The sequence below is a fragment of the Doryrhamphus excisus genome, chromosome 17 (genome assembly GCF_030265055.1).
Source record: "Doryrhamphus excisus isolate RoL2022-K1 chromosome 17, RoL_Dexc_1.0, whole genome shotgun sequence".
Classification (NCBI taxonomy): Eukaryota; Metazoa; Chordata; class Actinopteri; order Syngnathiformes; family Syngnathidae; genus Doryrhamphus; species Doryrhamphus excisus.
The window spans coordinates 8815421-8830556 of record NC_080482.1 but is presented as its reverse complement, the minus strand read 5'-3'; the positions used below and the strand labels follow the sequence as shown (position 1 = coordinate 8830556).

The 15136-nt window shown below is 38.8% G+C and overlaps 1 protein-coding gene across 2 annotated transcripts in view; it reads left to right on the top strand.

The window, feature by feature from the left end:
• Positions 1 to 15136, top strand: part of grik5 (glutamate receptor, ionotropic, kainate 5) — a 194757-nt gene that overhangs the window by 121623 nt on the left and 57998 nt on the right. For both annotated transcript variants that reach the window (XM_058053106.1, XM_058053105.1), the window contains exons 9-13: positions 1052 to 1230; positions 3781 to 3834; positions 6243 to 6401; positions 6656 to 6808; positions 11183 to 11287. In XM_058053106.1, the coding sequence (XP_057909089.1) occupies positions 1052 to 1230; positions 3781 to 3834; positions 6243 to 6401; positions 6656 to 6808; positions 11183 to 11287 (650 nt within the window). The remainder of the gene's footprint in view (positions 1 to 1051; positions 1231 to 3780; positions 3835 to 6242; positions 6402 to 6655; positions 6809 to 11182; positions 11288 to 15136) is intronic.

Below are 15136 nucleotides of genomic sequence, written 5' to 3'. Positions count from 1 at the left end.
TGTGATTGGCTCCTGCCAAAGAAAGAGTATAGTAGATGTCACAAGATTAGAACATGGCTATAAATTAGCATGTTTTTGGAATGTGGGAGGAAACCGGAGTACCCAGAGAAAACCCACGCATGCACGGGGAGAACATGCAAACTCCACACAGAAATAGCCGAGAGTGGAATTCAACTCCGGTCTCCTAGCTGTGAGGCCTGCACAATCACCAATTAACCTAGCATGTATGTTTTTGGAATGTCACATGTTTTCTAATTACTTGTTAATCCTTTAGACAACTTTCAAGACCCATATGTTTTTATAATTTTCAATGATTATTATTTTTTGTCATGCCTCCACAAGTGACAGAAATGTTTTTGCGCCCCCCCTTGATTTGAAATACTCTTATCTATTTATTTATTTGTACTATATAGACTGAAATCGAAACTGAAAGCAGCCAAGTGCAACAAAATGGAGAGCAGTGAAGCATACAAGCGTATTCTCCAGTCATATCGCATGCTGAGTACAAGAAAGTCATACAGGTTGGCAGGTCTGCACTAACATTGAAAGTCCTCCCTGACAGTTCCCTGCGACCCCCCCTCCCATCCCCCACCCCCATCCCAGGGGAACCCGCCCTACTATTTCCCCACTGCTATAGATCAACAACTTGATAGATGGACATATATCTAAAGCAACAGTTATACTGTAGTCTGCAGCATGAAAATTATGTTGATTGGTGTCGCAGTGAAGATGAGCATCTTTGTGGTTGCCATGGCAACCGCTGATCTAATACGTTCCGGGTCTGACGCATGTCTTTGTCCATTTGTTTTTACTACAGCATATTAAGTCAATTATAGTTATCACAGTTGCCTTTGGTGAGTGTATGAAGTTTTAAAGTGAAATAATACGTATGAAGAAACAATTTACTCAAAGTAAAACTCAGCTGAGGTTGTCACACATGCAACCCGGAGATATATGACCATTTTTTTAACAGTTCCTGCAAGGCTTCTGCCTGCCGTCTGCTGATAGAGACATTGATATGCAGGCTGACTCCCATGTTGCTCTGCCTCAGGCCTGCTGAGATTGGAGGAACTGGTGCGTCGCTTCCTCATCTCCCGCGAGACGCTGTCAGTCAGAATGCTGGATGACAACTTGGACCCGACCCCGCTGCTGAAGGAGATACGTGACGACAAAGTCGCCACCATCATCATCGACGCCAACGCCTCCGTCTCCTACCTCATCCTGAAGAAGGTCAGACCTCTCCACCAGTGAACATTCAATACACGATAAACAAACACTCTTGTCGCTCGTGAGATTAATTTGCTTTTCCTTTTCAAAAATAACAAACAACATCTGTATTTAACAAATGTAACAAATACATATGTATTTACTGCTCGTATTGTTTCTTGAATTTACACAACGATAAGGCAGTTCATGAAACAATACAAGCAGTTGATGCTTGCTAAATACAAGGATGAAGAGTCTTGAACCAGTCATGATGTGCTATACATATCACTATATTGACACTTACTATGGTACCCATTATGTCATTGGATGGTCATATCACCTCGTACTTCGGTAAGGGACAAAAAAATAAAATAAAAAATTAAACTATATTAGGAAAGCAGGAAGTGAACAAATGTAACAGTTACTGATTGTAAAAGTACCAGATGAAGGGGTAGGATTTAATAAGCTTTGCTTCTTCCTACTCCTTTTGGACATGTGGAACTGTGAACTGATTATGTGATGCATTCAATTGTAATCTGATGCATGTTCAAATGAGATAAAACCATTACCATTACTTCTTGGCATGAGGCTGTGGCTTTATCCAACATGAGACTGAGGGCAACATATAAACAGGCCATTTCAGCAAAGCGGAGGCAATGCAATTGATATTGTTTTATGCATCAATCATAGCTAACACAGCCATGACTTAGGCTAACATTCTGGATTGCTCCCAAACCTGAGCAGTATGAGGAACCACATGTAGTCACCCATATGGGATCAGCTCAGCATACATACAACATACTCTGGATTCTAGAGTCCCCAAGCAGTTTCCTGCCTTTGTTAGTGCAGCAACCCTGCTGATAGTAGATCGATATCTCAATAGATACTACTGAATGCTCCCGTAAATCAATTAACAACTTAATTTGGACAGGAAACGGGACTCACTAATGATGAGAATACACAATGTGCGTCTCATTGTGACTTAATTTAGCTATAATATACCCAATTTACACCATCTCATCAAGATATGATTCATTCATTCATTCATTTTCTACCTCCTCACGAGGGAGGCCTTCTGGAGCCTACCCCAGCTGTCTTCAGGCGAGAGGCGGGGTACACTCTGGACTGGTCGCCAGCCAATCACAGGGCACATATAGACAAACAACCATTCACACTCACATTCATACCTATGGACAATTTGGAGTCACCAAATTAACCTAGCATGTTTTTGGAATGTGGGTGCATATTCAGTTAATCATAATAAAATACGTCACAAGAAAAACAACAATGGACCTAAAACAGAGCCTTGGGGTACTCCTGAGTTGTACCTGACCAACAGCAATGTCAGATTTTAGAAAGGCGGTTTATATATATATATTGGGAAAAAACACTGGGTATCACTGAGAATGTGGGATAACCATAAAACAGAATAATAATATAATAAATAATTCTACATTAATACAATATGGAGCCTATCCCAGCTGTCTTCGGGTGAGAGGCGGGGTACACCTTGGACTGGTCGCCATCCAATCACAGGGCACATATAGACAAACAACCATTCACACTCACATTCATACCTATGGACAATTTGGAGTCGCCAATTAACCTAGCATGTTTTTGGAATGTGGGAGGAAACCGGAGTACCCGGAGAAAACCCATGCATGCACGGGGAGAACATGCAAACTCCACACAGAGATGGCCGAGGGTGGGATTGAACTCTGGTCTCCTAGCTGTGAGGCCTGTGCGGTAACCACTCCCCGTGCAGCCCATTGTTATTATTCATTCATTCATTTTCTGCCGCTTATCCTCACAAGGGTCGCAGGGGTTGCTGGAGCCTACCCCAGCTGTCTTCGGGTGAGAGGCGGGGTACACCCTGGACTGGTCGCCAGCCAATCACAGGGCACATATAGACAAACAATCATTCACACTCGAGTACATTGAGAAACATTGCGCTTTATGAAACAGAATGTAGTATAGAACTAACAGAATCATTATAACAAATATATAAAAGATGATACTTTATATGTTAGTAAATATAACATAGACGATTTTGTCCGGTTTGAGGATAATGACATTAGACGATATGGTTCCCAGTTGGGTTGAGTTCAGTACGGGAAAAAAAAAAAAACATCCTGAAGTGAGCTTATTAGTACAACTTTTAATTCCCATGAAGTTTTACAGAATATGCTTCAGTAACCCGATGAGGGGTCTATTTTTTGCTTCCCGAGCCCCGAGGGCACCAACATGCGGAACAGGAATGGCCTGCCAGCAGCGATCACTTGCGCTCGCAGTGCTTGACAGTAGGACGTCTTGTTTCGGAGCGGTTTTGAATCTGAGTCACTGCACGGGTACACGGGAGCGTCTGCCTGCCGTGGGCCAAATGTTCCTCATGATGTAAAACAGTGATTAACGTATGCTACCGTCTCTCCTCCATGGTCTCCCCTGCCTTGTTCCCCCAACATGTCACCTTTGCTCCGTGTCTCTCAACTTGCCCTCCCAACATCAATCTCTCTCTTCTTGTTCACCACCCGCCTCTTCACCATTTTTTCCATTTTCCAACCTTTTGTCCTGCAGGCGTCAGAGCTGGGGATGACGTCAGCGTTCTACAAGTACATCCTCACCACTATGGTAAGACGGCGTACAGCAGCGGGAGCAGCGCTTCTTTCTATCTGTCTTTCAATTCACTTCCCCCCCCATGGTCCTTTATGAGCGTACAAAAGGTGCAGGCGGGATTAGATAAGCCAGAGGAGAAGAGGAGGAACAGACAGAACGGGGAAGAAGGGTGTGATGTGATGTGAGAATCAAACATGCAGGAAGTGTAGAGGACGAACAGAACAGGCATAACAAACGATGACGATGGAGGTGAAGGTGATGCCGACCTCAGCCGCTTCCTCTTTTTAGCATTTCAATTAATTCAGCCTTCACTTTGCCAACTCTTTCTTTCCTTCAAATGTTTACATAGAGTACTGTACAGAAGCCGCCGTGAATGGAGATTTTGAAGATTAAGCATTGGTTCTGTCATATAGAGGATCTTTGACTAAAGGTTTTGAAGTAGAACCATAAATAATGGATAGTCATTTACGCACCAGCAAATACAAATACACAGTGTGGACATTGAAAGGGTGAACGGAAATAAATTTCTGGGGATCACAATAGATGAAAATATGAGCTGGAAACCTCATATTACAAATATACAACATAAGGTGGCCAGGAATATTTCAGTATTGAACAAAGAAAAAAATTGTTCTCAATCAGAAATCACTCCACACTCTTTATTGCTCTCTGGTTCTACCATATCTTACTTATTGTGTGGAAATATGGGCTAATAACTATAAAAGCAATCTTCACTCACTAAATGTACTGCAAAAAAGGTCAGTAAGGATAATTCATAATGCCGCCTACAGAGAACATACTAACTCCTTATTTCTAAAATCACAAATACTTCAACTTGCTGATATAGTTCATCTTCAAACAGCTAAAATAATGCATAAGGCTAAAAATAACCAATTAGCTAAAAATGTCATCCAATACTTCTCTACAAGAGAGGAGAAATATGATCTCAGGGAAGAACTACATTTGAAACACTTATATGCTAGGACTACGTTAAAAAGCCATAGCATTTCAGTATGTGGAATCAAACTATGGAATGGATTGAGTAAGACCCTCAAACAATGCACAACGATGAGCCAATTCAAGAAACAATACAAGCAGTTGATGTTTGCTAAATACAAGGATGAAGAGTCTTGAACCAGTCATGATGTGCTATACATATCACTATATTGACACTTACTATGGTACACATTATGTCATTGGATGCTCATATCACCTTGTACTTCGGTACGGGACAAAAAAACGAAACTATATCAGGAAAGCAGGAAGTGAACAAATGTAACAATTACTGATTGTAAAAGTACCAGCTGGAGGGGTAGGATTTAATAAGCTTTGCTTCTTCCTACTCCTTTTGGACATGTGGAACTGTGAACTGATTATGTGATGCATTCAATTGTAATCTGATGCATGTTCAAATGAAATAGAACCATTACCATCACTGCCTGTGACACAGTCTTGGGGGATTGTGTACGAACATATTCGTTTGTTTGTTTTTTTTGGCTTTTTCCTTACGGAATCGCCACTGCGGATCTTTTTGATCCGCATACTGATTTTTGGCTTGAGCCCTTGATATTCCGGATGCCCTTCCTGAATCCTTGCTAGCATTCCAGTAAGCTAGCTAACATAATGGCGACCAGAATCGGACGTCAGCGATGTTACGTTGCTTGTCAATGATGGGATCAGCGATTTACTCTCAAAAATCTATTTGTTTGAGTCAGACCTTATTGAACAAATGAATGACTCTAACCAAGGTTCAACTGTAGAAATTGTTTTCTGAAGTGTTTAGCAGTTTGTTTTGTCATTTCTCGTCAATAATACAATTCAACAGAATAAGTCATAGCACTCCTTGGCTCGATAAAGGCTGGGAAGGTTGGGAAATTCTGCTATAGAGAATATATCTCACTGAGTTGTGTTTTGCAAGGTCTTATTTTACAATCTATTTTCAAGCATCTCTGTGTAAAAGAAGTTAACAAACAACTTCCTTCTTCATGGAAAACGAAAAGACAGGGTTGACAGTTCTGTTGACGCCATAGAGACTCAACTTTATCTGTACCTATATCCAGATCCTCACCAAAAATCACTTTTTTACTTCCTTGGTGCACCTTCTTGGATATCGGTAATTGGTAGCGCTGTGAAAAATGGTCATTCAAACAACAACAACAAAGCTATTGAGTTTTATCAGTGGAAAGCAACCAAGAGTGGTTTCCACTAAAGTGTTGCTGTCTATTTCTACCCCCCCACTCCCCCCCGCCCCGGCTCTCCTCGTTGTCAATCCCCTCAAGATTAGATGTTATCGCTCCCTCATGCCTCACTCCTCGCTCATCACACTCCACTCTCTGCACTGTATTTTTCCCCTCCAAGATGGTGTGACGCACATGTCGACACTGTCACTCACTGACTTAAAATTGTTGCCTGGCGTCTTGTAGGACTTCCCCCTGTTGAGACTGGATGACATTGTGGACGAGCAGTCTAACATTGTGGGTTTCTCCATGTTCAACACCACCCATCCTTTCTACCTGGAGTTCATCCGCAGCCTCAACCTATCGTGGAGCGAGGGTTGCGATCTAACGTACCCGGGCCCTGCGGTGAGTATGCTCATGCTGATTCACGGTGCAATGAAATAGATCTTTCTGTGTGGAAGTAATAGCTATTGATATATCCATCTCCGTGTCCTCCCCTCTACCCCTTCTAATCATTCTGTCATTCAATTCCCATCTCCTTGCATCTTCTCCCCTGACGACTTGCCCTTTTAACCCATCTTTCCACCCCTCTGCCATTCTCCACATCGACCTTTCCCGTCCCCTTTCCCCCGTATCCCAACTTCCTTTTGCTTCCACAGCTCTCGTCAGCGTTGATGTTTGATGCGGTGCACGTGGTGGTGGGAGCGGTGAGGGAATTGAACCGCAGTCAAGAAATCGGCGTGAAGCCGCTCAGCTGCACTTCGCCTCAGATCTGGCAACACGGGACCAGTCTTATGAATTATCTGCGCATGGTATGAACATGGAATGCTACACATGAGTTGGTGCGTTCATGGGACTCACCAGAAGGGCTCTGCTCTCTCGGGATTCAGTCGGATTTTCCATGAAAAGCAAAGTACTGTAGAAAACTGGCATATGGAAAAAAAAAGGCTTTTTTTTTATCTCTGGCAATTTACCTCAAAATGGGAGAGTCCACACACACACATAATCAATCAATCATCAGTTCAGTCCCAAAGACTAGGTTGGACACACACACCTGTCAGACTAGATAGGACAGCTTTAATCTGAGAGCCTGATGCAAGATTCAGTCTATTTAACGAGGCAGGTCCAGGCAGGAATGGTTGGCTCTTTCGTGGTATCAAAAGACGGTTGTTAGGATACAATGGAGTGGGGCCTCTGCCAGCCAACAATGGTTGTTTGGGTGGTATCACCTTCATTAGCAGCCTATTCAGATATAATGATGATCATGGACCCATCTGGAACCAAAGTGGCTATGGCTCGTTTATTTCTTAGAGACTAAATGACTGAGTCTTATAGGAAGGGATGAAAGGATGTGGGAGAAAGGTGGTGCTTTAAAGGAAAACTGCACTTTTTACTAAATTTTGCCCATTATTCAACACATATTTGTCCCTTTTCTGTGCCACTAATGAAAGAAAACGAGTTAGTATGAGCTAGCTAACAATGGACATCATGGGACCTACCCAAAAAAAGAAACTTAAAACGGCAACAGTGTACCATTTACATAACCGACTTACCTGAGGACTGGAGCACAAGTCGTGTGCTGGAAGACACAGTCATCCCAATGAGAGTGGACAGTGTCGTTTCTATGTTGCTGTTGTTGACGGAAGTAGCGTTAGCTATTCCGATAAATCACAACACGTAGGAAAATGTTTCAGTAATGTTGTAAATCATCAAAATACGGCAAGATACTGTAAGTATTACATGTTTTGCCCACCATTCAACACATATTTGTCCCTTTTCTGTGCCATTAACGAAAGAAAACGAGTTAGTATGAGCTAGCTAACAATGAACGTCATGGGACCTACCCAAAAAAAGAAACTTAAAACGGCAACAGTGTTCCATTTACAAAACCGACTTACCTGAGGACTGGATCACAAGTATTGTGCTGGAAGACACAGCCATCCCAATGAGAGTGGACAGTGTCGTTTCTATGTTGCTGTTGTTGACGGAAGTAGCGTTAGCTATTCCGATAAATCACAACACTTAGGAAGACGTTTCAGTAATGTTGTAAACCATCAAAATACGGCAAGATACTGTAAGTATTACATGTTTCGCCCATCATTCAATACATATTTGTCCCTTTCTGTGCCATTAACGAAAGAAAACGAGTTAGTATGAGCTAGCTAACAATGGACATCATGGGACCTACCCAAAAAAGAAAATTAAAACGGCAACAGTGTTCCATTTACATAACTGACTTGTATATTAACTCAGCTCCAGCCATATTGTTATTAGCATAGCTAACATGAAAACTATATTCAGATATATTCAGAGTTCTCAATTGGTACGAAGACTCAACAAGATGCTCAGTCTTGTGCTGGAAGACACAGCCATCCCAATGAGAGTGGACAGTGTTGTTTCTATGCCGCTGTAGTTGACGGAATTAGCATAAGCTATTCCGATAAATCACAACACTTAGGAAGACGTTTCAGTAATGTTGTAAATCATCAAAATACAGCAAGATACTGTAAGTATTACATGTTTTCATCTGTATGACCACAACATGTGTAGAGAATGATAAATACACTTACACAGGTAATGTAAATGCACATCATGTAAACAACTGCTCTTTTACATGTGCACAGAATGCAAACATCAGTTTTTCCACTCAAACTACTTGACCAAAACAGATATTACGTACTTTTGGAAGGCAAGTTCTAACAGTAAAATAATGGAGAACCGCCTGAATACGTAGGTGTAATACATGCTAACACAATGGTTATTCAGCTACACAAAAAATAAACATAAACAGAAAAGGTGTCCAGTGTTTATGTAACGTAAACAGTTTTTTCATTTATAAGTCGCTCTGGAGTCTAAGTCGCAGGAACAGCCAACCTATGAAAAAAAGTGCGACTTATAGTCCGGAAAATACGATAATATAATATAATATAATATAATATAATATAATATAATATAATATAATATAATATAATATAATATAATATAATATAATATAATATAATATAATATAATATAATATAATATAATATAATATAATATAATATAATATAATATAATATAATATAATATAATATAATATAATATAATGAAAAAAAGTGTGACTTATAGTCCGGAAAATACGGTAATATGATATGATATGATATAATATAATATATTATAATATAATATGATATGATATGATATGATATAATATAATGAAAAAAAGTGTGACTTATAGTTCGGAAAATACGGTAATGTAATGTAATATAATATAATGAAAAAAGTGCGACTTATAGTCTGGAAAATACGGTAATGTAATGTAATATAATATAATGTAATGTAATATATATTTCTGTTCATTCCCATAAATGCATAATCCATACACACAATATAAATATAGGTTTGTGCATCTACTCACATACACACACAATGTACAGCTCACCATTTGTAAACATCTGTCTATCCAATCACATACACACATGTTGTTAACATGTGTCCATCCTTTCACATAAACATACAATGTCGTTATGTCTGTCCAGTCACATACGCACTTAATGTAAATATATGTCAATCTATTCACACACACACCCCCCAAGAGCAGGGTTCTAACGTAACAGCGTTGCTTATCTCGTCGTGTATTTCCTGCAAAATTTTGGTGAGAAGATGCAGCATAACGGAATGCTATCGTGATTATGATTTGTGACCAGTTGTCTCTTTCTGACTGAAGATTAATGAGAATGAATGGGAACTTCATTATCATCCTCATCTCATGTTGCATGCGACCTCTGCCTCACGATGTCGTCTCCCATCTCGGCTTCTCTCCATGTTTGTGTGCGTTGCCAAAGCAGCCCGGGTGCCATCCCTCATTGCCTCCTCCCCACCGGCCCGACATCTGTCTCTGTTAGTCAACGTCACGGTGAGCTCCATCCCCGGCATTCCGCACCATTCCTCATACATTTCCTAGGTGTCGGGAGTCCCTAGTCCCTAGTCGTATCTAATCTCACAGTCTCTCCTCCTTGATCTGAATCTGCTGATCCGTGTCTCTCCTTAGCCTCTGGCACTTCCTCTTTGCTTTTCCTCTCTCTTGGAAGACGAGAGGAAATATCAATACTCTATCATGATAATTCTTCCCTTGATAAGCTATTGATGGACTGCAGACAAATATTGATGTCTTTATTATGCTGTCATTACAAACACATTCCCTTGTTTGCTGGAGTGAATACATCGCAGACACACAGTGATGTCAACACAGGAATGGCATAGGCTGTGATCAATAGTGTATAGTTTATGGGAAAAGTCTGGCTACATACAGTACCAGGATGGTGGCCGTATTTTTATAGGCTGGGACATTATTATTTATTTCGATGTAACATTGTATTCCATTATTTTGAATTACATTGTATTTTATTTTAGGCTGAATTTCTTTATTCAGTTTATTTTATGTAGCTATTCATCATATTTTATTAATTATAAATATATTTTTTTCTTTTTTAGTTTTATATGAATTAAATAAAAAATATGTAAATTTTATTTTATATTAATAAAACCAAAACATATATTTTATTTTATTTTATTCATTAAATAAATTACCATTTGAGACTCTCAACAGACCCAAAACATCATATTTTATTAATTAAAAATATTTCATTAATTATAAATATATATTTTTTCTTTTTTAGTTTATATGAATTAAATAAAAATATGTAAATTTTATTTTATATTAATAAAACCAAAAAATATATTTTCTTTTATTTTATTCATTAAATAAATTACAATTTGAGACTCTCAACAGACCCAAAACATCATATTTTATTAATTATAAATATTTTATTAATTATAAATATATTTTTCTTATTTTGTTTTATATGAATTAAATAAAAATATGTAAATTTTATTTTATATTAATTTGAGACTCTTAACAGACCCAAAAAAGTGTTTTAGTGGTTTTACATACAATCCCCTAAAATAAATATCATGGCCGACCAACAAAAATAAACAAAGTAAAATAGCTTGGTTTGTTCAGTTGTTGCAAGACAGTAATTTGTTGAGAATAATAATTAAAAAAAGTATATTCTAGTCATGTTGCCGATGAAAGTACTTAAAAAATCACAATAATGGTGGCAATACAAGTTTATTTATGTACATACATTTTGCATCAACTTATGCTCTGTATTAAATATAAAAAATACATGTCTCCTGTGGGCCAGGTGGAGTATGACGGCCTGACGGGTCACGTGGAGTTTAACAGCAAAGGTCAGAGGACCAACTACACCCTACGGATTCTGGAAAAACACAGAGGAGGCCACAAAGAGGTCAGTACAGTCGGTATGCCGTTGCGTTCATGATGATGCTCCAAAATCTGTAAAAATGTTGTTTTGATTGACAATCGGACTATTTCCCGATGATGTACGGATGTAATACGTACACTGGCAGCAATAAACCAATCAGAGAACAAATACATTCGGAGGTTGCAATCATCCCATGAGGATTAACAAAAGAACTCGAACCGCTGGACATCGAAGTTGCGAGCGGCGTTAGACGATGGATCAAAGATGGCGACCACGCCTTTACTAAGACTGTGAGGCAGTACCTGGCTGTTTGGGTTAAGGTATCTGTTTGAACTCTCGTCCAAGTTTTGGAAAACGCCATCATCATTTCTAAACAGCCACCTGCCAACGACACTGACTCCGACAATAATGAGATGGAACCCGGAATTTGCCAATTTTTGGGAGAAGATTAATTAAAAAAAATACAGAGTGTGTATTGTTAAGTAGTACAATGAACATCCTGTATTGTCCGAAGTTCCACTGCATTTCGAAGTGATGCATATGGAACCTCAATCAACATTAAACAACTGCTATGTTATTATCAACAACTACAATATTAATATCTCAATCATAAGTGATTTTTTTAAAAATCCGCATTCATATCTGAGGGCATTTCAGTCCATGCATTTTTCCCCCTGCTTCTAAAACTATGATTCCTCTCCAAACTGGGCCATGTGGGAGAGAAAACTGGAATTGGGTCACTTGAACCATGTGGCAGTGTGTTTCTTCCATCTTCTAAAAGGGTGAGAAAATAATAAAGAATATGTGTTAGTAAGGTTAATAGAGTTTGTTGATAGCTTATTCAGTAGTAAACATTTTTAAAATCAATAAATAAAGGAAGGAATGGCATGTCATATTAATAACAGGGTGTCGCAAAAAAATGTAACATCATTTTAAAAGCAATTATCTTGAAAACTACAAAGTCTACCTCAATGAAATTTAATAGTTTAAGTGGTGAATATCACACATTTATTACGGGACAGATTTCATAAGTGTTTATTTTGTGCACTTTCCGATTGAGCGGGTACAACATACCTCAATCAAATTGAGGAAAGGAATATTCCAACCCTGTGAATCCGATTATATGTTAATTCGGATTGGCACTTCTCTTTCGGAAAGGTTAAATCCTTTCCGTTTGAGCAAATAAACCAAATGCAAATGAACTATTTGGGTCCATGTATACATGGCTACTGACATTGTACAACCTGAAAACAGAAGAAAAATAAAACATTAAATGTAAAATCTTTCAAAAATTTTAGATCATTTTAATAAAAAATTTCTAAATTATTAGCCCGTGAAATGATTTCAATTTTTTGGGGGGACACCCTGAACAATAAACAATTAAATTACTACAACAATAAAGAATAAACACAGGAGTTAAAACTGACATAAACATTGGTTATTGAATAGAGAAATACAGAATATATAATCGAGAGAATATATTACAGATTAAAAAAAGAGAAATTCTGAATGTAGATACTGTACGAACGAGTACTGCAGATAAATACATATTAGATGATAGATAATACCCCATAAAAATAATATAAATTGGGGCTGCACGGCGGTCGTGTGGTTTGTGCGCACACATCACAGCTAGGAGACCAGAGTTCAATTCCATCCTCGGCCATCTCTGTGTGGAGTTTGCATGTTCTCCGGGTACTCCGGTTTCCTCCCACATTCCAAAAACATGCTAGGTTAATTGGCGACTCCAAATTGTCCATAGGTATGAATGTGAGTGTGAATGGTTGTTTGTATGAATATGAATGAATGAATAAAATGAATGAATAATATAAATGGTATCAGACACTGTGGTTTTGGGCATTCTGCTTCTTCCTTGCATGAGTCTCTTTGTGTGTAAAAGATGAAGTGGTTCGCGTTTGCCTGTTGCTTTGGACAAAAGGCAATTTCACAAAACAATATTCCATCACATTGAGAGGATTTTTATCATGCGAGGCAGCCTTCTTTGTAACAATTTCCTTCTTCATTTTGCTAATGACTTTAGGGAGCCAGGCAAGCATCAGCTGGAGCCGCATTCATGACCCGACAATAAATCACAATAATCATTATCATCTCCCCAACCTGCGTTAATGTTTATGTATTTAATTTGTTTGGGTGGCTAAATCACGTGAACTTCAATGAATGAGTTCCTTTTTTTTTTTTTTTTTTTGGAACGTTAGATCAACTGGTGGGAAGCCAGGATTTATTTGTCAGGCTTTGGTGGTCGGTGTGCATCTGTGGCTAAAATGAGCTGCGAGCTGACCAACCGTATCTTTCAAAGTCAGGATTAAATGAAGCCGAAGTGCACACATGGTTGCACAGTTCATTGACTGGATGAAGGGAACTTTTGCTTCCCTCAATAGAGATCCAGGAAGGGGGGGTTTGACCGAGGTAATCATGTTAGATTGGTTGTGATGAATATAGTGTCAGTAACACTGTGGATGAGCAAATTATGTTATTATGTAACGGTGTCAGGAAACGATATTTTTGAGTTATCTTGAAGACTGATTCATTCATTCATTCATTTTCGACCGCAGGGGTGCTGGAGCCTATCCCAGCTGTTTTCGGGATAGAGAGAGGCGGGGTACACCCTGGACTGGTCGCCAGCCAATCACAGGGCACATATAGACAAACAACCATTCACACTCACATTCATACCTATGGACAATTTGGAGTCGCCAAAGCATGTTTTTGGAATGTGGGTGCATATTTAGTTAAGCGTAATAAAATACGTCACAAGAAAAACAACAATGGACCTAAAACAGAGCCTTGGGGTACTCCTGAATTCTACCTTACCAACAGCAATGTCAGATTTTAGAAAGGTGATTTAACACGGATATGGGAGAAGTTGACAACAGAAACTACAATGATTTTGTTGCATATTCAATCTGTTTTCTATGCCTCTTATCATCATTAGGGTCTGGGGGTATACATTCATACCTATGGACAATTAACCTAGCATGTTTTTGGAATGTGGGAGGAAACCGGAGTATCCGGACAAAACATGCAAACTCCACGCAGAGATGGCCGAGTGTGGAATTGAACCATTATTATGTCTTATAATAGTTAATACAAGTGTTAAGGTGACTATAGGGATGTTATTTCATATCTAAAGGGCTCTAATAATGTCGGAAAAAATTTAGAATGATGTAAACATGATTTCTATGCTCTATATAGTTGTTTTATAAAGGAAGAATCGGGTCACGTCTGGAACCAATTGGCCGCAATAAAAGAGCGATTACTGTGAATTTAGAGTCACCAATTAACCTAGCATGTTTTTGGAATGTAGGAGGAAACCGGAGTACCCGGAAAATACCCAGGCATACACGGGGAAAACATGCAAAATCCACACAGAGATGGCCGAGGGTGGAATTGAATTATTATTATGTCTATTATAATAGTTAATACGAGTGTTAAGGTGACTATAGGGATGTTATTTCACATCTAAAGGGCTCTAATAATGTCAAAAACACATGTTTAGAATGTTGTAAACATGATTTCTATGCTCTATATAGTTGTTTTATAAAGGAAGAATCGGGTCACGTCTGGAACCAATTGACCACAATAAAAGAGGCATTACTGTCAATTTAGAGGTGCCAATTAACCTAGCATGTTTTTGGAATGTGGGAGGAAACCGAAGTGCCCGGAAAATACCCAAGCATGCACGGGGAGAACATGCAAACTCCACACAGAGATGTCCGAGAGTCTAATTGAACTATTATTATGTCTATTATAATAGTTAATACAAGTGTTAAGGTGACTATAGGGATGTTATTTCACATCTAAAGGGCTCTAATAATGTAAACTTTCTATGCTCTATATAGTTGTTTTATAAAG